At 55.1% G+C, this 26247-nt stretch overlaps 1 protein-coding gene across 1 annotated transcript; it reads left to right on the top strand.

Moving 5' to 3' along the window:
- The first annotated feature begins 158 nt into the window (after positions 1-158).
- On the top strand, positions 159-22644 carry Tmem201 (transmembrane protein 201). Its single transcript, XM_021160550.1, has 11 exons — positions 159-386; positions 6242-6362; positions 6959-7153; positions 8331-8507; positions 9769-10118; positions 10587-10790; positions 15563-15795; positions 18422-18493; positions 19047-19340; positions 19833-19970; positions 20962-22644. The coding sequence occupies exons 1-11, from the start codon at positions 274-276 to the stop codon at positions 21057-21059; spliced, it is 1995 nt and encodes a 664-aa protein (XP_021016209.1). The 5' UTR covers positions 159-273; the 3' UTR covers positions 21060-22644.
- Positions 22645-26247: the final 3603 nt, after the last annotated feature.

The raw sequence follows: 26247 nt of genomic DNA, 5'->3' as shown, positions 1-26247 counted from the left end.
AGGCGGGACTCCTTCCAGCTCTAGAGAGTGGCTTTCCAACTGTGGACGCTGGGGGGCGCGTCCGAGCCAGCGCCGAGGGCTTCCGTAGGCGCCCCGCCCACTCAGGCTCGCCCCACGCCGCGATTGGCTGCGCGGCGGGAGCGCGCCGAGTCAAGGGGCGGGCTCGCGCCGGCTACAAAGCGGCGAAGGTCACGGCGCGAGCTGGAGCGCGCGGGCCGCTGGGAGTCCCTTTTGCGGCCCGCGCCCCTTGCCCACCGACTCGGCCCGGAAGCCATGGAGGGAGTGAGCGCGCTGCTGGCCAGCTGCCCCACCGCCGGCCTGGCGGGCGGCCTCGGGGTCACGGCGTGCGCTGCCGCCGGCGTGGTGCTCTACCGGATTGCGCGGAGGTGAGTGCGCGCCCAGCTGCACGCGGCCCGGGCCGCCGCCCCGCCCCCGCGAGGCCACGGCGGAGTCCCAGGGGCGGACCAGGCCTGCTCGCGAATGCGGGACGCTTTCTCCGCCTCCGCCTTTGCCCTCACCCCCTAAAAGCCTCGTCGGGGGAGCAGCCGCGGGCCGTGGCTGGGGGAGGGGGCTGCTGCTTGCTCCTCCCTTCGAGGCCGGTGCTCCTGGCTGGACTGCCCTGCTGGGCCTCTGCCGCCCATCGGTTAGGAGGATGGGAGCTGGCGCTTGATGGTCTGTGTGCGATAGCAATAATATTCCTCGCGTAAGCTTTCCCCCGAGAAGCCTTGGAGCTGAGTACTTAGAAGGCACGTGTGAGCAGTAGCAGCCTGAGGCAGGAGCCTGCGCTCCACACATTTAAGGAACTTGTCCACTCAGAGGTGTACGCTGTACTCCTTGGACACATGTCTGGGATGGGCTTTGGGGTCAATACCCTGGCCTGTCATGGCTCAGAGACCACGCAGACCCCAGTACTCCAAGCTTGCCGTAGTCAAACCCCAGAATGGAGTCGTTTCTCCAGCAGCGTGAAAGAATAGCTCACCTGATCACATTTCCCGAGGATAGGAACATACACGCATTCGTGGGAGCCTCTTTGGGACAGCCGGGGATGTGCAGAGCTCCGGACTTGACCCTAGTCGCTGGATGACAAGGAGCTATGGTTTGAACTGGCAACCAGGGTGATGATGGGTCGCCCTCCTTAACCCTGCATTTCTTCTGCAGGAGAGGGCAGGCAAAAGTTGTTAGCGGTAGGTGAGTCACGAGGGGCGCCTAAGGAGGGGATGGATGTCAGCTGTGTCTGAAACCGGGGGCCACATCCCAGGCGGGCTGAGAGAGTGCCTGACTCTAGATCTCAACCCAAGCTTCCTGTCTTGTTCCCACCCAGTTTTTGGGAGTCAGAGGGACTGCTTAAGATCAGCCAACCCAAAAGCAGTCCCTCCTTACCTGGGCCTAGGGGAGCCTGGGCAGTCTGTTCATGTGCCAAGCAGAGCTTGCCCCAAAAGCCAGGCACCTCCTGGCTGCCTCTGCCAGCTCAGGATAGATGTGGCATTTGGCCAGAAGAGCAGAGCGGGACTTGTTGTGGCCAGGCCTGGCTCACTGCCTGTCACCCTTCCTGTCCTGCCAATGAATGCCTTGCCTCTGCTAGAGACAGGAATCTGAGTTCTTGGTGAGGTGTATGGGGGACATGTATTTCTTTTTGTTGTTTTTGTTTGTTTGTTTGTTTGCTTGGTTTTTTCGAGACAGGGTTTCTCTGTATAGCCCTGGCTGTCCTGGCACTCACTCTGTAGACCAGGCTGGCCTCGAACTCAGAAATCCACCTGCCTCTGCCTCCCGAGTGCTGGGATTAAAGGCGTGCACCACCACGCCTGGCGGGACATGTTATTTCTTTCAGGAGCATCCAAAAATCCCTTCATGCTTTTTTCATACTGACACCAGACTGCCCAGGTACCATGTTTGGAGCACTGCTGCTGATTGGTCAGAGCATGGTGTCTCAGGTGACTGTGTCTTTATGAGGTCTGGGTTTCATGTGGAAGTGAATCGGCCTCTCACAGTTCTGAAGCAAGCCTCACGTAGCAAGAAGCTGCAGCTTTCTTTCCCCTTCCCTGGAGGGGAAGCTGTGGCAGGCAGGAATCCTCTGTGGTGAAGAATGGGGGTTGAGTATGCCAGAGGAGAGCCTACAGGAACTTAGTTTTGGAAGGCCTTTAGGGGAGTGGGTGTTTTCAAGCTAATCACAGAGATGGCATAGGGCCAGGCTGTGGGAGCCGTGTGAAGAAAATGTTGCTGCTGCGTTCAGGTCAGCCCTTCCTGAGTTTTAAAACTGGCCAAAGTGGTCACAGAGAAGTTATCTAGAGCCCAAAGCCAGCCACCCCGTTACCTTACCCATGGAGTTTTCTTGTCCCAGTTACTGTAAGAATGAGAGCAGCTGCCATTCCTGTGCAGGTGACATGCACAGAGCACCTGTCATTCAGGAGCTGCGCCAATGAGGCAGGTGCTGCTATTCTGTCCATTTCGAAGCTGGGAAAACAGAGCCTGGAGGGATGCTATGCATCACCGGCTGTAGGTGGAGGAGCCCTGTCTCACACCCACACTGCCACACCAGCCAGAGCGGCTGCCCCGGACCTTGGGGTCTGGGGTAGAGGTCCCACATCCCACTCCTGTGCATCTGCTACTCTTCATGCTGCCACTCGTGTGTGACAAGATGTCCCTTTGCACACTGCACTTTGGGTTTTAGCACCCATCACTGTCGCACTTTCACGGCCTGTCTGTGTTTATTGAGATCATAGTTTCTGCGTTTGGAGATGAGGATACATATGTATACCCTCTCTCAGGTGTAGCGCAGAGCCTGTCCCAGCACTCAGAGGCCCTCTGGCGAGTACTCCTGTGTCTAAGCTCGCCTCAGCACTCACTGTTCCGAGCTGCCTGCTCCGTTGAGTGGCCACTTGATGTGTGCATTTTAGTTGGCCCTCTCCTGCCTTCTACCCTGCTGCTAAGGGCACCTGTTTCTGGGTGGCAGCATATGCCCTGCATGTTGGTGGCCAGCCCTAATGGCATCTGTTCCCTGCCACTCTGTGAATTGTGGTTCTTGTGTCACAGTCAGGCGGTACATTTTGCTCAGATGTCATCTCTGAAAGCCTTGCATGGTTCTTGATGGACTGAGTGTGTGGGATGGATGGGCATGTGTCTGTCCAGGGCTGGCTCTGTCCCCTGAGGGGTCAGTTTGGGGGTTCTCTGCTGCCGTGAGATTAGGCTGGAGATGGGATCTCCTTGGTCCAGGCTGTGCAGAGTCGCACTCAGCCCTGCTGCTACCATTGAAGCCCCGTCTGTACTCTTCCTCCTGGGTGAGGTCATACTTGGAAGAGCAGAAACGGAGCATCCTGTGAGGCTGAGCTTTCCCTGGACCCAGGAAACTAAGCTTGGTCCTCACAGGCAGAGCTTGTCAGGCTCTTTAGGAAGAGATAGGCACATTGGTCCCCCACAGACTCAGCACCCCACGAACTAAGCCCATCCAGTTCTCCTGTGTGACATAACATGGGCCCTGATTGATTCCTGGGCCAAAGAATTTGAAGTAGCTACCTATGCTGAGGTGTGGGGCAGGAGTTTTGCTTTTCCTAAGTGTCCTAGGCTGATGGAGAAAGAGACACCAGAGACACGTGTTCATGTTTCCTACTGTGTGCGTTCAGATCTCACGGAGGGGATATCAGGCATGCAGTTGCCCCTGGCCCCTTTGAATGATCAATCTACCGAGGCTCCCTTGGGTTCCCTTCAGCATCCCAAGGGTAAAACATGACAATGACCAGTTGGAGAGATGGCTTCCAGGTCCCTCACCCACCCATGGCGATGAATATGACCTAGGCTTGGTCATGGACCAAGATGCTGGCCTCTGCTGAGTCAACCTTCTCTTTTGTTAAAACAACATGCTATCTAATCACCTCCACTGTAGTCCCCAAATGTGATTTGTCATAGAATTGGGATTGTTGGCTTGAGGGAGAAAAGTGGACCAAGGGGTTTGCCAGGGAAGCTGCGAGGACCGTCCCTGAAACAAAACTGGGTGAGTTCTGAGGCCAGGACTGCCCAGTCTGCCCTGGGACAGTGTTGAAACTGTGAAGTGGCTGCTGGGGCTGTTTGCATGTTCATCCACGCTTTCTTTGGTTACATGGTACAGCAGCTGGTTGGTGCTAGAAGGTCTGAGATTCTGGCCAGCCGCCCTGCTGCTCCTGCCCACATACCTCTTGGGGCTGTCGGTGAAGGAGGTAGCTTCTGGTGGAGGGATCCCACCTAGCCAAGGCAGACAATGGTTGTTCTGGCCATAAAAGAACACCCCCACCACCAAGCATCCACCCTGGCAGAAATTAGCCTCTGGCCTCAGGGGAGGATGAATCCCCCGCCTTCCACTTGCAGATCAGGCCAGGAGCCATTTCCCTAGCAACGGAGCTGGAGACTCAGTGTGGAAATGATGGCTTCCTGGGTGGGCTGGGCTTCCTGGCAGACTTGCCACTCCAGAGCAACAGCCCCTGTTTGCTTGTCTTTGGGCTCTGAGCAAGCCCAGAAAGCGACCTTTCCCGTCAAATAGAACCAGGGCTAAGGAGTCCCAGGGCAGGTGGTGCTTTGCCTCAGACTCGGGGCAGGTGAGAGTGCACACTGCTTGCTGTGAGGCAAGCCTCGTGCATAATTACAAAGAGGCCTATAAAAGATGTACAAATTACCACAAAGCAAGTGGTTAATTACCCAGGAATGCCAAACGTTGGCACCCCAGCAGAGCACATCTCCATCCTGCAGCCACAGCTGGTGCCGCAGTCTCCTGTGTCCCCTTTTCCATTTGGGGGCCACCGAAGCTGTCAGGCGCCAGGTCCTAGCAAAGTCTGCGCAACCTATCTGAAAAATGAGGGACTGAAGTGACGATTCCAGCCTGTGCGGTTGTTATTGTTTTTAAACTGTGTGTGTGTGGTGGTGGTGGTGGGGGAGTACATAAATGCAGGTGCCCGCGGATGCCCGTGGCATCAGATCCCCTGGAGCTAGAGTTACAGGCGGTTGTGAGCCACCAGCCGTGGATGCTCGGATCCACGAGAGTAGTGGGTGTTTTAATTGCCGAGCCATCCCTGCAGCACTCTTCCTGCCATTAGACCTGAACTCCGGCAGCAGGAAGTGCACACCATGTCCCTGTCCCCGTCGCTGCCGTGTGTTGACATGGACTAGGCCAGGACTCTGTTCAGTACTTCCCAAGAGCAAGCCCCAGTGAGGGAGGTGCTCTTATTCCCAGCTGACAGGACACCCATCTGCACCCGCCCACAGTACGAGGAGGGAGTGGAGCTGATGGGCAGGCAGTGTGGGCTGGGCCAGGAACTAGAAACCCACTTCCACAGCTGTCTTCCCTCCTGACTAGAAGGCCTTTTCCATTACAAAACTCCTTGTGTCTTGTCATTGAGTCTGAGACATACAGAAGCAGCAGGCACCGTACCTGGTTCACTTTACAGGCCTGGCTTACACACTGCGTTTAAGTGAGACCCTCCTGAGCACATCTGTAAGGTCCACGGGCAGACCCACCCTTTTAGGATGCTTTCTAAGGAGCAGGGCCATCTGTGTGTGGTGGCTCACTCTACCTAAGTCTGGGCAATGCCCCTGAACTAGACATGGCCTCTGAGTGAGGACAGGGCAAAAGGGCAAGGTCGGGACACCAGGGCTCCCAGCTGGTGCCCTTCAGTCATTTGTTTCTAGATTCCTGGACTGGATTTGCTGGGCAGTTGCTGTGTGCCCTCTGCTGCACAGATCCCCAGTGTTTGGGCCAGGATTATCCTGCAGGCCCCACCTGTTGTGTGACCAACAAAACCCACTGTGGGCCTGCCCCCCCCCCTTACCCAAAAGGCTGGGCCCTGGCTGCACAGCTGTGACTTGTCTCCGCCCCTTGGCCTCCTTGGCTGGCTCTCTAGGATTTTTTTTTTTTCCCCTGGGAAGGACAACTCTCCAAAACTTGATTTCTATAAGTATCATCTCTACTGGCCCATTGCTTAGCTGCTATCCCTGACCTTGTGCTGCCCCCCTCTCTACCCTGCATTGTCTGAGACCCAGAACAGTGGGCGCTGGGGCTCTGGGTTTCCAGGTGGATACTTTGGAGCCTACAGAGCGGTGAGTGCCTCCTGCGAAGTACTTTGTCGGTTCAGTCATCCTGGGAGATAACATTTAAGAGTCCTTTCTCACTCCACGCCCTGTGGCTGGGCCTTCGTTTCCATCTTGGATGCCACTTCCTGCTCTTGAAATGTGATTTCAGATACCGAAGTCTTCCAGGCTAACTATTGTTCTTGGTCCTTAGGGTAAAGCCAACACACACGATGGTCAACTGCTGGTTCTGCAACCACGATACACTGGTGCCCTATGGGAATCGCAACTGTTGGGACTGTCCCCACTGTGAGCAGTACAATGGCTTTCAAGAGGTATGGGCTGTCAGTGGATGGCCAGTGCTAAGGCTGCTGCTGAGCTGGCCTGAGCTCACGTTCCACGCCACTGTCTTCTAACTCTGGTCCTGGCACTGTGTCTCCCTTTGAGGAGGAAGAGCAGGTTCAGGGAACCGTGGCCACTTGTCCTGTCTCCCCACAAGAGGGTGAGATTGGGGTTAGAGTCAAGAGCAGGGCAGGTCTGAGTTCAGGCCTACAGGTGCAGTATTTAGCTTTGTAGGCAGTTTGTTCTCTGTCACAGCCTTGATTGTATAGCCGCCATGGGAAATATGTGAGTGTCTGAGTGTAGCTTTTACTGACAGTTAGTAACAGACAGCCTGCCCACAGGCCAGCTTGCAGCCTGAGTGTCAGTGTGTAGTTCTAAGGGACAAGGGTGAGGGATGTGGGCAAAGGGTACCCCAGGGCCTGCCCTGAGGTGCATGCTGGGTAGCTTCTCAGCACCTAGATTTTTGGGGTTCTATGTTAGGCAGCATCAGAAAGGAATGTTGCTGCTCTTTGTGTAGAGAAAGCCAGTCTGCATCTGGAACCTCCCTGAGCGGGCCTGCGCTGACCAGGGCCTCTTCCTTCCTTCCCAGAATGGAGACTACAACAAGCCAATCCCAGCACAGTACATGGAGCACCTGAACCATGTGGTGAGCAGCGTGCCTAGTCCCCGGGACCCCGCACAGCCACAGCAGTGGGTGAGCAGCCAGGTCCTGCTGTGCCGAAGGTGCAGCCACCACCAGACCACCAAGATCAAGCAGCTGGCTGCTTTCACACCACGGGAGGAGGTGAGCACACATGGCTGGGTTAAGCCACACTGTCACCTGCCGCCCCAGGGTCTCACATTCCAGGGTGCGGCTTCCTTCACAGCCGGGCTGATCTTGTGACCACTGGGAGAACAACACCATGGAAACCAGAGCCTGCCAGGACAGACGGCTCTGTCCCTGAGGACAGACGGCTCTGTCCCTGAGGAAAGGGAGGTAGAGAGGCCTTGGGTTCCAGCTGCAGCCTTAGAGGGCAGCCTCCTGGTCTTATTCGTTAGTCAGCCCTGTTCACTGTGGCTTCCTGAGAGGAAGAGAGCCAATCCCACCTGAGGCCCAAAGATGCCTAGGAAAGATAGGGGACGGGAATGAACCAGGAGGCCAAGAGGGAGAGCCACCAAGATGGCTCAGGGGCAAAGACACTTAGCGCCAAGCTTGATTATCTGAGTTGGATTCCTGCAGTCCCCGGAGAGAACAAACTTACCCATGTTACCCTCCAGCCTCTGCTGACATGGTCATATATGTGCACTAAATGAGTGAGTCCATGTCGTGGTTGTTTTGTTTTGTTTTGTTTTGTTGTTTTTTGTTTTGTTCTTGTTTTTGTTGTTTTTTCAAGACAGGGTTTCTCTGTGTAGCCCTGGCTGTCCTGAAACTCGCTCTGTAGACCAGGCTGGCCTCGAATTCAGAAATCCACCTGCCTCTGCCTCCCAAGTGCTGGGATTAAAGGTGTGCGCCACCACACCGGGCTGTCCATGTCATTTTTTAAAGGGCTTTACAGAGAGGCCGTGAGAGGAGCATTGATGCTAGGTGACTTCTTGTTTACCCCAACGAGAGATCACACTAACCATTCCCTCCGATGCGCTCACTGTGTACCTTGCTGCATCTCTGAGGGAGCAAGGGATGGGCCTTGTATCCCGGGCTGCTGTGGAACTAAGACTCGTTGCTCTCTGGTGTGTGTTATACCTTCAGAATCAAGGAGAAGGAAGGCCCTGCTGCTTGGCTGTCCTTCTGCCAGGATGCAGAGTGTCAGCTCAGTGTCCCCACTTGAGCAGGCTGTGAGCTACAGAATGTCGGTACTGTCCCTGTGTCATGGCCTCCGCTCCTAGCCCTCACTCCTGAGAGCGCGGATCACCGTTTGCACAGGCAGGGCCGGAGTCTGAACCCAGTTCCCAGCCGTGATGTAGGCCCTGTGTCCACACCCCAGGGCCGCTATGACGAGGAGATTGAGGTATACCGCCACCACTTGGAGCAGACGTACAAGCTGTGCCGCCCATGCCAGGCGGCCGTCGAGTACTACATCAAACACCAGAACCGCCAACTGCGTGCCCTGCTTCTCAGCCACCAGTTCCGGCGTCGGGAGGCTGACCAGGCCCATGGGCAGGTCTGAGGCTGTGGGACATTTGGGTGTTGGGTGTCGGGGGGGGGGGGAGAGATGGTCTGGGAGCTGGGCCCTAGTGTGGGGCATAGTGCAGTGTACCAAGACTCCTTTTCTGGGAAACAGCTGCCTGGTGGCCCCCTGCTGTCACCAGCTGGACGCCATCTTCCTAAGGGCTTCTAGGATAGTGATGTGGCTGCTGCGTGCCTTACCTGCTCTGAGGCTGCCTTGCTGACCGTCTACTTTCTAGACACCCTGTATTCGTTCCTCATGGCAGCCTCACAATTCGGAAACCCAAGCACTGGGGCTCCTGGTCGCGGCTGTGGGAACCAAGGGTGGGGCTGAGATGCTTGCCAGGGGCTACACACACGATGCACACCAGTGCTAGGGGTCAGACCCAGGCGTGCATTACAGCGTTTAAGCAAATAGTCTGGGCTTTTAAGCTGTAATAAAGGAGTAAGCAGGACCGCAGCCTAGCAGTGGGAAGCCTATCTGCATGCAGAAGAGCAGTCAGAACAGCGAGTGCACAGCAGAGACTCCCCCCTCAAGGAAGCTCCTCCTCTACCTGGATGTGACTTCCTGTCAGATGTGGCATAGTTGGCCACTGACCATGAGGACACACTACCTCTGTCCCTACTCTCCTGTGTCTGCTCAAAAGAACAGGCGGCTCCTGTCCTCAGACCTCAGACCTTTGGTTCTTATTCTAGCTTCTTGGGTTTTAGTCTGAATAACTTAACAACAAAAAAAAAAATTTTAAGATTTATTTATTTATTTCCTGTATGTGAGTACACTATAGCTGTGTTCAGACACACCAGAAGAGGCCATCAGCTCGCATTACAGATGGTTGCAAGCTACCATGTGGTTGCTGGGATTTGAACTCAGGCCCTTCAGAAGAGCAGTCAGTGCTCTTAACCGCTGAGCCATCTCTCCAGCCCTAACAAAAAACTAATGAACTTTTTCCAGAGTTGTCGCTATATCTTACTGGCATTCTAGTCAAGTGTAATGGGAGTTGCTGATAAAAACTTGACAGGATGATTGAACGATCTAGAAGTCCCCATGTGTAGAAATGTTTCTCTAAAGGAGACAGCAGAGCCCCTCCCTCTCCCACAGACCTATCATAGTGAGGCAATAGCCTGGGATGAGGCAGTGGTCCCTGAGCATCAGAGCAAGGGCATGGAAACAGGACTGGCCAGCATCCCACATGTGGGCATAGGGTAGCTATTGGTGCCTTTCTGGCTTTTCACTGACCCATCTCTCCCTCCCTCAGAGTTTCAGTTCCTCGGCAGTGAAGGCCCCATTCCAGGTCATCCTGCTCCGTGCCCTGGCCTTCCTGGCCTGTGCCTTCTTGTTGTTCACTACACTGTATGGGCCCAGCGAACCCTTCACCCCGGGGGCTGCCTTGCCCCCAGCCCTACCTCCTGGGGGCAACAGTTCTGCGGCCTCGGACAACACCACTTCTCAGGCGGAGGGCTGGCAGCAGCTGCTGGGCCTATTGCCTGAGCATGCCACAGAGAAGCTACATGAGGCCTGGGCCTTTGGGCAGAGCCACCAGACCAGCATTGTGGCAGTGGGCCTGCTCACCTGCCTGCTGGCCATGCTGCTGGCTGGCCGTATCAGGTGTGTTGCGGGGCCTTGGGACTGGGTGGGCAGAAGTCTGCACAAAGCTTTGCTGCCTCCTTGGTGGTCCCCTACTCTGGGCTGAACTCTAGACAGGCCTGTTCAAGTTCTCCAGGGGCCAGGAGGACAGCGCAGAAGTACAGATGACAGTGACACTGAGCCGGTTCCTGCTGGCATCTGTGGCTGGGCCCAGTCATCTCACACATGTCTAAAGTCAGAGTAACAGACGCTGTGGAAGCTCAAGTGAGGGCAGTGCCCGCCTTGGTCCCAGGCCAAGTGATGGGCGTAGGAGCACCGACCTGCTTAGTGTTGGGCAGCCTGTGACTCAGAGGGTGGACTCAGACCCTCTGGCCTCACTGGCCTCTCATCTCTGAGCTGGGTCCAATGGAGATAGGGCGTGGCATGGGAACTGACAGGGAGGCTCTGTACTGTTCTCTGGGTACACACTCACCTTGCTCTCTCCTGCAGGCTCCGGCGGATCGATGCCTTCTCCACCTGCCTCTGGGCCCTGCTGCTGGGGCTGCACCTGGCAGAGAATTATCTACAGGCTGCCTCACCCGGCTGGCTAGACACACTCAAGTTCAGTACCACGTCCCTGTGCTGCCTGGTGGGCTTCACCGCAGCTGTGGCTACAAGGAAATCGACAGGCCCACGGAGGTTCCGGCCCCGAAGGTCAGAGAAGCAGCAGTGACTGCAGGGGGGAGGACAGGTGGCAGATGGGCCGGGCTCGGCCCCGCCCCTGAAGCTGGCAACTCCATCTTGTCTTAGCCATCCCGCTCCCCACCCTCTTAGCAGAGCCTTGAGTTCATGCTCACCCCCTCCGCTCGCTGTCTTAGCCATCCCGCTCCCCCAGTCTCAGTGCTCCTCAGGTGGCCTGTACTTGCTCACCACTGCCACCGCTTCTGGTCTGAGACCCTGTCATAGCCCCATAGCTTCCTGCCAGCTCTAGGCACCCAGTCTTGTCATTGCTTCCCCCTGGCTCTGAGTCCACAGTCGAGGGTGTAGACTGCTGCTGTACCCTTGTCATTTGCTTGACACCAGCCAGTTGACAAGCCATGGCCTCTGAGCATGGTGAGCTAGGACTAGAGCAGCCCGCTCATCCCTTGAACCTCCTGGTCCCTCCTTCCTGAGACTCATGGTCCCTCAGGGTCCTTCCCTGGAGTAGCAAAGGCAGTCCTTGGGTCCAGCCTGCCCTGGCTGTGTCTGTAAGGCAGGCTCCTCTCAAGTGGTCAGTAAGTAGAAAGCCCTGCAGTTCCTTATGGTCAGCAAGTTCCAATGGTCTGCCAGGTAGGAGGAGGATGGATCATCCTAGATCAGTAGCCGCTCCGCACAAACAGGACCCAACAGACTGTTGGTGACACCGGGTCATTGTCCCTTGTACCTCTCTAGCATTGATGGCTTCCTTGGAATAATTTTTGGAGGGTGCCAAGGTTTCTGCCCTCGGTTTCTCTGGGGCCAACTGCTGGCCCCATGTGGTCTCAGCCTCACCCTCTTCCCAGGCACAGCTTCCCCCAAAAGTTGACTCAGCTCAGGCCCCTGCTAACTGATGGGTTTTTGACAAATCCCTGTTGTCTCAGCCATCGGAGTGGGAAGTGCTGGGTCCTCTTCTAAGGCTCTGAGGTGCTGGCCTCAGTGGATTTGAGGACCACGAGAGGTGACACACTGGCAGTGAAGGTAATGGCCATGGGAAGAAGTCATTCATTGTCTAAGGATCCATCTGGACCATAGGCCCATGCTCCGCCCACCTGGATGCTGCCCTCTGGTGGCTCCCGGTTGACTCACACAAGTTGCTCCTGCCACTTGTCTGCTAACTTAAATCCCTCTAAGTGCTGCTCTTTCACCCTCTGCACCGGAGCCCAGGGAGGGCAGAGGAAGATTTCACACAAGTGAGTGTCCCATCAGACCTGACCATTCACTGGGGTCTTTGTGAGGTGGCTGGTCAGTCCTCCTTGGAACCCCATAGGGAGCTTGAGAGGCAAGCAGGCCCCACTGTGGTAAAGCTCTTTGAGGCCTCTATCCTCTGACCCTCCGTTATCAGATAGCAACCTGGGATTACTCAGCGTCCATGTGGTGACCTGCCAGTGTCAGGAGAGCAGGCGTTGCTGCAGGCATCGCAGGGCTCAAGCTTGCTCTGGATAAGGGTGTGGAAGGTCTCTGAAGTGTAGGTGAGGCCCTGGTTGATGTGGGCTAGTTGCTGCTGACCTTGTGGGGTACAGCTGTCTAAGAGGACGGGGAACACCTACCTGTCTCTTTCCTCCAAGGAACTGGCCTACGGGAAAAAAGATGTAACAGGCGGTGGGGCTGTTGTCTGCGCGTCCTCTCCTGTGTATTGTGGATCTCAAAGAAGCTGACAATATGGTGTTAATTTCTGCATTCTTGGCATTAGATAGAAGCCGGTGTGTGTGTGCGTGTGTGCATGTGTGTGTGTTTAAATTATTTATGATACACAGAGCCAGCTCTGAGCAGCCAGAATCCCTGCTGAGCCTGTTACCCTGCCTATGGTGGATCAGGATTCCTGGCCTTTTAAAGCGTTCCTGTTACTTTTTAACATTAATGGTCCTTTAAAGTTTTGTTAGTTGGAGAAAGCATGTTCTGGTGTCGCTGGCAGAAGCTGAGGAAATTCAGGCACCCTTGGGTTGTGGCTCGTTGACTGGGACAACCACTGGGCCATCCCCGATCATAGTGGGGTCATCCCAGGTACATAGAGGTGGCATCCCTGAGAAAGGAAGGAGGGAGACTGTACTCACGTCTGCGTCTCACGTCCCCACGCTGGGCCGAGCAGACTCCAGTAACACTTGCCCTGGAGCAGGCCACCCTCCATCCCAGGCCAGCCTGTCCATCCCGCCGTGTCCTCTGTCTGCGCCCAGTGCAAGCCTGTGTCATGTAGTAGATTGTGATTGTCCAGCGGCCCTAACAACTGTAACCACACTGGCCATAGATGCCATGTTCTGAATGCTGTGTTTTCAATAAATGCCTCCTGGGTCCTGCTCATTCCGGTTGGCACCAGGTACCGCGTCTTTTTTTCTTTCATGTTCTTCAGAAGGGCTTCTGTGCCACAAGGGAGGTGGGTTGGTTTGGGGTACTGCATTTGGGGTTGGGAGCAGGATGGGGAGCTGGTGCTGACGAGCAGTGCTTCCGGGCCCAGCTGCTCCTCTGACCTGTGGGTGAGGAGGAAGGCTTGAGCCTCCCTGGAGGAGGGGGGGTGGATTAGTGCGCATCGTCGGCCTGCTGGCCCTCTTCACAGGGAACAGAAAAGGAAGGAGACTCGCCGGGTAGGGATTGAGCATGCAGATATTCGGGGACCTCTCACTAAAGAAGCATTGGGCCCTTACAGAAGAGACTGCCTCTGGAACTGCCCAGGGCAGAGCAGAGCAGAGTCCAGCCCCTGCCAAAGCTTCCCCACCTTTGGGATTCACTCCTCTGCTGATGGTACTCTATATCACATCAAGAGGGAGACAGACCTCCAGAGCCCTCTCACAGTGCAGCCTGAGAGAGGCTTCAAACCTGGCAACAGTTCCCGTGCTTAGTGGCTAGGACTCCCAGGGTTAACCATGGCCGTGGCCCAAGGGCGAGCAGGGCTGGAGAGAGTGGGGACACACTAGCAATGCCCAGCACAGCTTTAGGTGCTGCGTAAGGATCCCCGCCTGGCTAGGACCTTCCATGCACTGCATCCCCCATTGCTTGCTGGTCGTTGGGGGCTGCCCTTTCCAGGGTCACCCTTGGCTCCTGGGTATGACAGGAATGGACACAGGAGACCTAATGTAGCATCCTATGCTGCCACCTGCTGGAAGGGCTTGGCCATGCCTTTGCTCCTGCTCAGAGACTGACTGACACCTGCTGCAACTTCACCAATAAATTCTCAGCAGTGCCCAGTGTCCTCCCACAGAGGCTCATACACAGTCAAGCATGTGATACCCAGGTTCCAGCCTCGCCTCTGCTGGCCCTAAAGTGCCTGGACGTGTTTCCCCTGGAACATTCATTGAGATCCAGCCAGACTCAGTTGTAATCCTGAAATGAAAAGGCAAAACAGCACACTTTTGGAGGGAGGGACATTTTGCTAGAAATCAAACCCAGACACACCCAACATGCATGGGCGTGCTCACACACACACCTGACAGTCTACCACTGAGATAAACCCCATTCCACAAAAAAAAAATCAACTTTACTTAAGACAGGGATGGTATCCCTCCTCAGTCTTTGATCAAGGAGTAGGGTTTCTAACAGCCCCCAAAAGGCAGCTCTGGGAGCAAAGTTAGGGTACATCCAAGAATGCCCCTCTGCAGTTTTGCTGTGCCCTGATTTCCTATGTCCCCCAGACACTGATCTGGAAGTTCTGGTGGCTTCACGGTCCTTTGCAAGAGACTGGGAAGGTCGTCTGGTTCCCTGAACATTCACCATCTGGCTACATACACCTCTCCTATAAAATTGAAAAGTGGGGAAAGAGGCGGGCGGGGCAGAGCTTGGCTAGCAGTAGCCCCCCACCCCCACCCAAGCACTCAGCCATGCTAGCATGAGTACCTTACCCCTGCTCACCACGGGGCCCGGCCCTGCCAGCCCGGTTCGTCGGCACATTGTCTGCTGGGCTCATTTGTCCCTTGGGACCGAGGTAAGGCCGGATAGCAGAAGCTCCTTCCAGACGGCAGACTAATATATTAACTGCCTCTGTCGCTCTCCCCTCTGTAATTGGGTGCCTTAATCGGAAGCATGGTTGACATTCTGGCCTGTGGCCATCAGGTTCTGTTGTGTGATTTGTCCTGTTCTCAAGTTAAAGAGACACTGTCACCTGTCTTTCGGGCAGCTTGGTGGCGGTCTTGGGTCTTCTCTAAGTTTGAGTTTGGCAAGTACAGTGTAAGAGCCTCTTCTGGGGACCCAAGGCCTGGTTGCCTCCCCCTGTGCTGCAGGAGACAGGCTCGTTATCACTAGCACAGCCCCATGGAGATACGACAGCATCTTCTGAAGTTCCAGTCCAGTTGGAGATCATCCCGAGTGTCTCTGGGCCCAGCTGCTCTGTTGGGAACTTGTAGGCAAAGAATGGGAGGTGGCCAGGAGAACCCCAGGTCTGCTGAGCCTAGCGGAGTGCCTGGTCTGGGGATAGGAACGTTTGCTTCAGGGCCAAGGGTGGATTGGCATGAAGCTGGCCAGGGTAACAGTGTCGCTTTAATGCCGAGACTCCCGGTAGACGTAGATTGCAGTGAGCCTGAGGGGCTGGAGGGGGCATGTGGGGTGGGGTGAGTCACGTTGGCATTTCCCAGCCACCCGCTCCTAATCAGTGGACAGTTGCCTCTTTGCTTCAACTAACGCACGCCTCCTGTGGGACCCTGACTCAGGCCCACCTCATACCGGGGGGGGGTGGGGTGGGGGGGGGGCGGGCCCATTGTGCAGGGGCTTCCTCCAGAACCTTCCTGATGCACTCTCCTCTCTTTGTGCCCCACGGGCCCTTGCAGGTACTTCTCAGGAGACTCTGCCAGCCTTTTCCCTTCCAACCCCAGCCTGGCTGTGCCCTACCCAAGTGTCACATCCTCGCCAGCATCCCTGTTCATCCCCACCCCACCTGGCTTCCTGCCTCTCACCAAGCAGCAGCTCTTCCGATCTCCCCGTCGGGTCTCCCCCTCCTCACTGCCAGGCCGCCTCAGTCGGGCCCTCTCGCTGGGAACCATACCTCCTCTGACCCGGACTGGTAAGACCTTGGAGCACTGATGACGGAATCGAGCTGGGGACGGCTGGCCTGGGATCTTGTGATGGGGCAGTACTGAAAAGGTAGTTGAACTCTGGCTGAGGAGATGGTCAGGGCCAGGCTCAGATCCAAGTGAACCCACTCAGCAGCCACGGTGACAAATCACATCCTCTTGTTTGCCTGCCCTGTAAAACATGGGCCTGTAGGAGACTGTTCCCAGTGGGTGGTTGTGTTATCGGAAATGATATGCTTAAAGGGCTCAGAAGAGGACTAGAGATGTAGCTCAATTGGTAGCGTACTTGCCTGGCATACACAAGGTCCTGGGTTCGATCCCCGATACTACATAAATGAGGCATGGTGGTATGTACCTGTAAGTCCAGCACGCTGAAGGAAGAGAGAGAGGAGAGTCAGAAGTTCAAGGTCCTGTTCAGCTACATAGCCAGTTTGATGCCAGCCTGGATCATGCAACACCACCCCCACACCTGTACCCCAGTATCTGTTGAGTCTCAGTAAATGAATGCTCTCTGAGGTTTACCATTTTCTACCTACCTACCTACCTACCTTTCTTATTTTGCTTTTGCTTTTTCCAACATATTTTTATTGATTCTTTGGGGATTTCACATCACACTCACTGCCCAGCCCTGCCCAGTCAAGCCCCCAAGTCTTGTCACCTCACTCAGAAAATAAAAAAAAAAAAAATTAAATTAAAAAATTTATATTTGAAGAATAGAGAAAAACAAACAAGTTGACCCTGGAGCACGGCTGCCTGCCCTTAAGTAGAGCTGAGCCCTTCCCTCCCACACACCCGCTGGAAGCCATCAGCTGTGGAGAGCGGCACTTCAGCATCCTATCCCGCTGTTTAAGAGTTCCCTTCCACGGCTTCCTGTTTAGAGTGCTACTCTTTTGGGGAGGCAGGGGGGGAGGGTTGTCACAGATGCCTTCCATGTCCCTCTTTATCACCTGTGCGTCTGCAGGCATTGATGTCACTGCATTGGTCATTACAGTCATAGGAGCTTGGTAGGGTTTGTTTGGGAGGGGGGGCTTTCTCCCCCCAAGACAGGGTTTCTCTCTGCACTCCTTGCTGTTCTGGGATTTACTGTATAGACCCAGGCTGGCCTCGAACTCAGATCCGCCTGCCTCTCATTTCCTGTTTTTCTTACTGGAAAATGTGTGCCTGAAGAACAGAGATTTTGTTTGGGTCAGTTGTATTTGATGGCTGCTTGCTCCTTGCAGAGCCTGAAGAGACCAAGGCCCAGCCCTTTCTGGGGCCTCTGTCTTGCCCCTCATCTTCCTGGTAAACCCCAGAGTTCAGTGCCATCCCAGGCTACCTAGAGAGTTCAAGACCAGTCTTGGCTACATAGCAGAGTCTTACAGGTAGGCAGGTAGACAGACACACAGATACATATATCCATACTTAGATACATACACAGATAGATACATACATACATAGACAGACAGACAGACAGACAGGTAATAAGAATTGGTAGATCAGTGACTCAGCGGTTAAGAGCGCATATGTGCTCCAAGGACCCTGGATCTGTCCCCAGCTCCCTTGACCTTCGGTTTACCACCTCGTGTTACTGCAGCTTCAGCATCTCCAACACCAGGGAGAGAGGCAGGACTTGCCCTGTGCAGGAGCAGTTCCTGGTCCGGTCCCATAGCTTCAGGCTCTGCCTACCACTCACCCAGCTGCCAGTGCTCCCCGACTCACGCCAACTGTGACGAGCTGTGTCCCATGGTGTTCCTTTCCCTGTCTGACAGGAGAGTCGTCGTGTACACTTTCTGGGGTGGTAAGGATTTACTCTATGCAGGAAGCTAAGGAGTCAGCCTTCAAATCAACTGGTTGCTGCTACCTTGCACCCTATTCTCATCAGGGTACAGAAAGAGGCCGTGAGTTCAGACTGGGTGGACAACTCAGTGGGAGAACACTTACCTAGGGGACACAGCCCTGGATTCCCCTCAGCATCTGACATAACAATGGCAACAGAATGAGGCATTGTGTCTGGGACTGTGCCGAGAGCAGATAGGACTAGTTGGCCAAGCACTCGCAGTGGCAGAAGTGTCTGCTTGTCTTAGAGACAGCCTAGACCCTGTGTCTTCTGCAGCTCCAGGCTGGCAGCTGACTCCTCCCCAGGCCCAGGGCACATTGACTGGGAGCAGCTGGGTTAACAGGTTCTGTCTCAAGCTCTTTGGGAGAGGAAGGTAGCAGTCCCAGTGACAGTTAGGGACAGCAGATCTCTCTGTTGAAGCGTGAGGTAGCAGCAGAGTTCATAACTGATTGACTCCAGTTCCAGGCAGTCTGGCACCCTCTTCTGGCTTCTTGGGGTACTGCACTTAGTGCACATGCATACCTGCCTGCAAGCTAAACACTCATAGGCCTAAAATTAAAATGGCACATTGTGTGGAAAGAAGGCAATGAGGCAGAGACCGAGACACCACTGCTGACTTCCTGTGACCCACTGGAGGCTTCGGTGTCTTCATTGGCAAAGTGGGAATGTCCCTTGCGTCCTGGGTGGCAGTACTTATTTTTATGAAAGCATTGAAGTTAACTGTGGCAGGGATGTGGGGACAGAGGGTGCTGGCTCGTCACCCTTAGGTCTATCTATGTTGCATTTCTCTTTCTGCACAGACTCAGGATACCTGTTCAGCGGGAGCCGGCCACCGTCTCGGGTGTCTCCAGCAGGGGAGGTTTCTCTTTCAGGTAAAGAGACAGAGCTGGCAGAGGGGACTGGAAAACTGTTTCCAGGCAACCCTGAGGCCACAGGCATCTGTATAATGTTAACTGTGAGTTTAGGGGCAGTGGGCCTGTGTTCAAACCCCAGCCCACAGCAAGAGACAAACAAATGTGTCTAAGCTTCCTCTGATGTGAGGTAGAGGACCATTGCGGGTTGGACAGTGTCATGCTGTGCCTGTGGATAGAGCCAGGCGCCGGCTGCAGCCCTAGCTCATCAGGCCAGCTGACCTCAGACCAGATATGAGTCTGCTCCTGCCAGAGCCCAGCTCTCAGCCCAGGGAGGTCTAAGGGGCTAGCCCCACCCTCACCCCTGCTCAGTTCCCGGCGGGGCCCGGCCCTTCCTCCCTCAGGTTCCTGCTTGGCTTTCCGCTCTCCCTAGCCTACACCTAACCTCCCTTCGTGAGCTGAGGGAACGCACCAGGTCCCAGTGGCGGGTGGCGAATGTCAGTGTCCGGTGCAGGTGCCAGTGTGCCTGCTGCTGTCACCACTCTCTCTCTCTCATTGTCCTCTCTCTCTGCAGATTACTTTTCTCTGCTGTCCAGCAGCTTCCCTGCTTCTCCCCTCCCTTCCCCAGCACCTTCCGTGGCCAGCTCCATGGCCTCCAGCTCTGGCTCCTTGCGCCACCGCAGGCCCCTCATCAGCCCTGCACGGCTCAACCTGAAAGGACAGAAACTGCTGCTGTTCTCATCCCCTGGGGAAGCGCCAAATACCCCCAGCAGCTCAGAGGAGTACTCGCCACCCAACGGCAGCCTCTTCATTGAGTCTCCCCAGCTGCCGCAGAGGAATGGCACTCGGGACACAAAGCGCACCATGGGTATGTGTGGGGCTGAAGCACACAGTAGGTACTGCCATGGGGGCTCTTGGCCCATCTTGGAGGTCGTTTTGTACAGTGGTAGGAACGTACTCTTCAGCACTAGACTGGTGGATAGCTGTATCCTTTCAGAGCCTGGAAACCTGTGGGGCATTGTCAGCCTGTACTTCATGGATGCTCTCGTTTTGCCCGCACCCTTCTACACTGACAAGCGTTTTTAAAAGTTAGTTGGACTCTGTTAAAACTCAGACTTTCACATGGGGTGTGTGGCTTCTGCTCTGGGCTATAAGTGTGCGTAGATTTGGCCACACGGGCTCAGTGATGCTCGCTGCCCAGAGGACATGCTGGTACCGCTCAATGCTCATTTGCTGCCCTGACCCTCTGCTGCTCTGAGAGGTGAGCAGTGTGACCTTGTCCAGGGCCTAGAGCAGAGCTGCAGGGATACCCGTGGGGTCGAGCTGCAGCACAGCAGGATGCTCACTCTTCTGTCCACAGAGATGAGGTCGATGGTGGCCAGAGACAGCGCCCGCAGTAGCCACTCCATCAAGAAAGAGGACGAGTCGTCCCAGTCCTCCACCTGCGTCGTAGACACCACCACCAAAGGGTGCTCAGAGGAGACCACTCCCTGGAAAGGTCTGTGACCCAGGGTGGGAGAGCCAGTCCCAAGCCCCCTTCTGGGGACAATGATAAAGCTACTACCTGTGGTAGTCCAAGCCCCCTTCTGGGGACAATGATAAAGCTACTACCTGTGGTAGTTCTTCTGGTTCATCTCCTCAGCTGGCCTAGCCCCACGTCAGATGTTCAGTAGCCATGGGTAGGTAGCCCAGGGCTCCTGTGCTTAGAGCAGACACTGGGGGTGCCTAGGTTGGCCCCACTAAGGAGAGTCTGAGCCTGCTGGGGTATGGGCCTGGGCCTTCCAAATGCTTCATGGTTGGGCAAGAGTGGACCAGCCCCTGGGTAGACCCTGGCTCCTTTCTTGCTGGACTACTGATAGGCAGCATATGAGACCATCAGTCAATCCCAGTGACATCCCCTGGGTGAAAAGGAAGGCAGGACACTGGATAGAGGGACAGGTCAGCCTGTGAGGTTTCCTGACTGAGGGTCTCAGTGCTGCCTGGGTCAGGTCTAGACTGTGTCTTGTGGCTTTGATGAGAAGACCTGGGCCTCGTTCCACCCTTGCTCATGTTGGTTTAAGCAAGGTCTTCTGTAGCCCAGGCTGGCCTCAGCCTCCCTAAACTGAGCATCCTTTGGCCTCTGCTGGGATGAAGGAAGGATGACTGACCATCATCCTGGCTTCTTCTGCACTCTTTAATCTCTGAGACTTGAGCAGGGTAGCCTCCCACCAACTCCCATTTCTTCCTTTGTGACATTGATATCTTGGTAACCCTGTTGTTGCTGGGTACAGGCAGACACAGGCCGCGTGGCCTAGGCCCATGTAGTCACATTGGTTCTGAAAAGAGGCCTTCAGAGAAGCGGGCCCCAGCTCCTCCATGCAGGGAGAACATTCCTGGAGGGATGCTGGGTGTGGCCTGGCCATTTGGAGCAGGCAGTTTGCCCTGGGGTAGGCCCTGCCTGAGGGTTAGGGTGCCAGCCACACTGCCTCTGACTTGTATCCTGCTTTCAGCTCGTGTCAGTCCCTCCCTGGTCCGGGGCCTCCTGGCTGTGAGTTTGGCAGTCAATGCTCTCTTCACCTCAGCCTACCTGTACCAGAGCCTGCGCTGACCTCCGAGCGCCCTTCCCGAGGGCAGCGCCAGGTGCAAGCTGCTTCCGACACTGGCGCTGAGATCCCTCTCCGAGGGGCTCTGTCTCTGCCTTGACCTCCTGGGTCAAGTCCCTGACCTCAGGATACCTGCTGTCCACCCAACAGACTGCAAACATCAATTGTGTTTGGTGCTGATACTCTGACCCCAAAACCAGGGATCTCTGACAGGCTTGCCAGGCCCCAGGGACACTACTGCTCCTGTAGCTCTGGCAGGGACCAACCAGGCTGCCTGTGCCCTTCTGTTGCCTCCGAGACACCAGAGGTCTGCTGCAGAGCCCCACCAAGAACCAAGATGAAGAAAGCCCCTGAGAGATGCACATGGAGCCTGGATCACTTCATCCTCACACCTGCCCCCTCCAGAGAGCCTGGCTCCCTGCATCAGGCAGCAGCCGCCCATCTCGCCCCAACTGTTGGCTCCAGGCAGGGCTGAGCAGCAGGGAACCTGGGGCTCAATAAACCCATGATCTCCTGCCTCACACACCTGTTTGTGACTTTCCCAGCAAGTAGCTCTGTTACCGAGAACACCAGAGCTCCCCTTGTCTCCCCCTCTCTCATCCAGGGTCCCTGCCTGACCCACCAGTTGCTCGTGAGCTGCACAGTTCAGATGAGACTGGACCCTCCCTTACTCCTGAGCCCTGCTCTCCTCTCCTCCATCCTGTCCCAATCTGTGTCCCCCTTGACCTGTGGCTCCAGGCCACCGGCATTGGTGCCTACGTGCCCAGCCACTGCCTGCTGAGGGCACTGCAGGCTTGCTGGAGCACGCTGGAGCACATCCTGTCCCATGAGGGAGGAGGAGGAGCGTTGGCCTAACACTGGCTGTTTCGATAGTGTGGGGGCTACATGTGCCTGTAGGGGTCAGGCCTTGGCCCTGTGCGTGTGTGTGTGTGTATGTGTGTGAGCGTGTGTGTGTGTGTGTGTGTGTGTGTGTGTTTGTATCATACCCCTGGGGATTCTTGGGGGAGGGGCATGGGGAAGGGAAGGGTCTTCACTGTCATTCAGGGATAAAATTTAACTTTATTTTTCTACACATCTGTTGCCAGGTGAGGCACATGCTTTGAAGCAGATGCCTCCAGCCCTCCCTGCTGGGAGGTGGTCTCTTAAGCTCTGGGTGCTTTTAGTACTTTTTTTTTTTTCTTTTTTAACTGTAGGGAAGCAGCCCTGACCTTACCTCTCCACTCCTGTCCCGGGAGCTCTCAATACTATCCTGGATTGCCTCATACCAGTCAGGGGTCAGGACTCTATGAGTCCAGCTGCCACAAAGGGTTCAGCTTGGAGGTGACACCTCTTTTGGTCTACATTTGTTCAATGGATGCATCAAGTTTCTAAATTTTATTTCCTGCCTAAAGAAACCAAATTGTCCCTCGGCATCCTTGTCTCCAGCCCTGAGGAAACGCCTAAAGAGAAGCTCTGGCCCCTCCCAGCAGGGCAGCCTGGCACCCTGCGCACCCAGGGGAGGGCTTTTATGTTTTGATTCATATATAAACACGATGTTATTTTTCTTTACAAAAGCAAAAAAATAAAAACCGTACCAACCTTTGACTTGTATCAGGATGTGTTTTCTTTGTTTGCTGGGCTAGCCCTCTGGGGGGAAAAATACCCATTCGATGGGGGAAGAGCTGTGTGAGGGGGTCCAGAGGATCTTCGGAGCCTGACTCTTGAAGGAGTGAGCTGATGGATGTATTGTCTGATTCTACACCCCGGGGGCCTGATGGCCAACAGGAAACCCAATAGACTGTGACAACCTGACATGGTATCACCTCCGCCTCCCCTGCCGCAGGCTGGAGAGATGGCCTATGTTCTTTCTGTTGCTGTAATAAAGCACCCTGACAGAAAGCAGGAGAGGGCAGAAAAGCTATCATTTCAAGACTTGAGGGGCATCAAGACCTGAGCTTGAAGACAGAACTGCGTGTTAGCCCGCATAGCCATTACCTCTGACCAAGGAAGTATGGGGATGGTGTTAGCTGACTGACAGGAAGGCTCATGCTCAGCTTTATGCAGTTCAGGAACCCCCAGCCTAGGGAATTGTGCTGCCCACAGTGGGTTGGGGTTACATAAGTTAAGACAAACCACAGACCTGCCCATGGGTCAACCTGATCTAGCCATTTCCTCAGTTGAAATTGTTTTTCCAGATTAATTCTAGGCTACGTCAAGTTGACAGCTAACCAGGGCCAGAGGTCAGCAAGAGACAAAACCCTTGATTCCCAAGGCCTCACAATAAATAGCCCTGTAGATCTGGCCACGAAGCTCAGAACCCAACGGCACAGAACAGAGCTGCCTAAACAGGTGGGAGGGCTACCACAATGCCCCCGTCTGCTCTGACTCCCCTTGAAAAGCCCATGCCTGGGGCTGAAGAGATGGCTCAGAGGTTAAGAGCACTGACTGCTCTTCCAGAGGTCCTGAACAGATTTCATGACCTGGAAGTCAGAGTAGGGAGCTGTACCCTCGTCAGCTCAAGTCAGGCCATCAGAGTCCCTTTCCCCACTGAGGTCTCAGCCCGATTATACATGCCATCCAAGCATATAGTGATGGGACAGCTGCCTGAGCTCAGGGTGTAGGAAGGAATGGGAATCCTCAGGTCACTAGAGTTCCCAGCTCTTTGGTCTCTCGGCCCTGCTGAGAACATCTACAGCTGAGCTTGTCCAGGGTCCCTGGGCCTCCCAGTAGACAGAGCCCAGGGGCCAGAGGCTCCAGCTCAGGCCCACAACTGCCTGCTCTCCAAATGCGGAGATGGATCCAGAGACCGCACCCCGGCCCTGCCCTGCCCTGCCCCACCCTGCCCCCACTGTATACTGTACACACAGACCTTGAACAAAAACACACCACAAATAGACACCAAAGTCTGAGAAAAGAGCAGGGAGCCCTGACCCCTCTGTGGGAAAAGCTGGCCAACCCCTGGTCAGTCATGAGCGTCTCTGGTCTGTTCTGCACACTGGGCTGCTGGGTGTGGCTGAAAGAAGACATAGTAAGACTAAGGTGCTGGCGTGATATGTGGTCCCCAAATAAAGGCTCTCACCACAGGGCTTTGCCTAACCCCACTGCATACCCACAGTCAGACTCGTGCTGACCCCCAGCTCCCTCTCCTATGGGGCCGTGGTAAGAGAGGTGGAGACACAGTCACCTGGGAACTCCTGGACCTCTGCTGTGGCCTCCTCTTCCCGTTTCTCTCCCCTCAACGGGTTTTGCCCCCAGTTCTTTAATCAAGGGACTGAGGGTGGAAAGTGAAGGTGAAGGCCACTGGGGACGAAGCCTAGGGCTCAGAGAAGCCAGACCGACCATCACAAAGCTGGCTAGAGAGGCTGCCGGAGGCTACAGGGCTTCCCTCCACGGCCTCTCTCTAAAGCTGTAAGTCTCCTTGATTCGAGAACAGAGCTAGGGATGCACTGTTGCAGACCCTTCTCTGGCAACAACAGGCTGAGGGAGCACTGTGAAAAGCACTGAGAAGGCGGGGTGGCGGGAGATGGCTCGGTTGGTAAAGTGCTTTCAGAGATGCATGAGTGTCTGAATTCCAAACCCACATAAAATGCTGGGTTCCACAGGCCTCAGTAATGCCAGTAGGAGGGAGGCAGAGACAGGCAGATCCTCGAGGCTCCGTGGTTGTCTGGCCAGCTTGACTGAATTGGAGAATCCCATGTTCAGGGAGAGTTCTCTTCTCTCCCTGAGGTAAAGCTAAGGTGAGGAGAGAGAGAGAGAGACAGACAGACAGAGAATGATGTCTGACACTGACATCTCCACATGCACACTCACACATGCACACACACATGTACATACACACATGCACACACACATGTACATACACACATACACACACATGTACACACACATGTACATACACACATGCACACACATGTACATACACATGCACACACACACACACACACATGCACACACATACACAGGCACACATACACGCACTCCATACACACAGAAGCAAACTCAGCCTCCTTGCTTTTGGGGGTATCAGGCCCCATCATCACCGAGTGTAAATTCCAGCTTGAAGGACAGAATTATCCCTGCAATGGCTAGAGGTGGCCTTTAATCTTCATATTCGTTAGCTACTGTCCCCAACCGGCCTATTCAAAATTACATCATTTTTTCATCCATCCACTCATTCATTCATCCATTCCATGGCATTCCTACACACTCACTTCCAGTGCTATTGGCAGGCAGAGAGCAAGTGACTAAGGACCACACTCTGATGGGTGTGTGCATGTGTGTGCATGTGTGTACATGTGTGTGTGCATGTGTGTGTACATGTGTGTGCATGTGTGTGTGTACATGTGTTCCTAGAGGGCATGTTCCATGTTCCTAGAGGGCAGCTGAGTCCGACACAGAGCTGCTGAGAGGACAGAGTGCTGCAAAGCAAGGGTACAACCAGGGACAAAGTGGAGTCCCTCTGGGGCAAGCGGTCAGCTGGGTAACATCTATGCCGGGGTCTAATTCTTCCGAGTAGCAGATGCAGAGACGGGGTACTGCAGACCACACATTGATCCTGGGAAGATCTGGACCTGCAAGTTCCCTGTCGGGGCAGCATCAAGAGCAGTAAGGGCAGATGGGGTGAGAGTTCCCGAGGGGCTGACTGTGTGAGCCTGTCTCATTTCTACCTTATTCTCAACTGCGGCCTCACTCGATGCACCATCCACAGGTCTGTTTCCCAGACCTCAATCAGAAACCAGCCCTTTCCCTGTTTCTGGACGACTGTTGATAAAGCCCAGTTCCCATGACCCCCCTGTCAGGCTCCGCTAACTTGCTGGAGCCCCTCTGAGAACTCTGGGAACTGTTCCCTGGCTCTTTCTGACTTGTAATAAAGGACTAGACGTGACAGAGACAGTGGAGAGACGAATGAATGGCCCAGGTCAGGGAGGGCACGGGGGACCCTGGCTGCACTGACCAGAAAGCGCTCAGAACACTGCCCTCTTGAGGTACAGTGTTGCCTAGCACCCAGGAAGCCCTAGCATCCCAGAAAGCCAGGGACCTGTAATCCTAGCACTTCAGAGGCCTAGGCAGGAGGAGCAATGTCCGCCTCAGCTCTGTAGTGAGTTTGGGGCCAGTCTAGGATCCATGAGATCTTTTCGCAAAACAAACGATGACAAAGACCCCCCTGTTCTCTTGAGGATTTATGTGGGAGCGGCTGGTGACATCTAGACCTTC

This window comes from Mus caroli, chromosome 4 (genome assembly GCF_900094665.2).
Source record: "Mus caroli chromosome 4, CAROLI_EIJ_v1.1, whole genome shotgun sequence".
Lineage (NCBI taxonomy): Eukaryota > Metazoa > Chordata > Mammalia > Rodentia > Muridae > Mus > Mus caroli.
This window is presented reverse-complemented; position numbering and strand designations above follow the sequence as displayed.

Bases quoted from the DNA above. Each gene is read 5' to 3' on its own strand.
- Tmem201 (XM_021160550.1), top strand. From the start codon at position 274: ATGGAGGGAGTGAGCGCGCTGCTGGCCAGCTGCCCCACCGCCGGCCTG. The intron at 7,154-8,330 runs GTGAGCACACAT...TCCACACCCCAG, and splicing joins CTTTCACACCACGGGAGGAG to GGCCGCTATGACGAGGAGAT. The intron at 19,971-20,961 runs GTCTGTGACCCA...TCCTGCTTTCAG, and splicing joins GGAGACCACTCCCTGGAAAG to CTCGTGTCAGTCCCTCCCTG.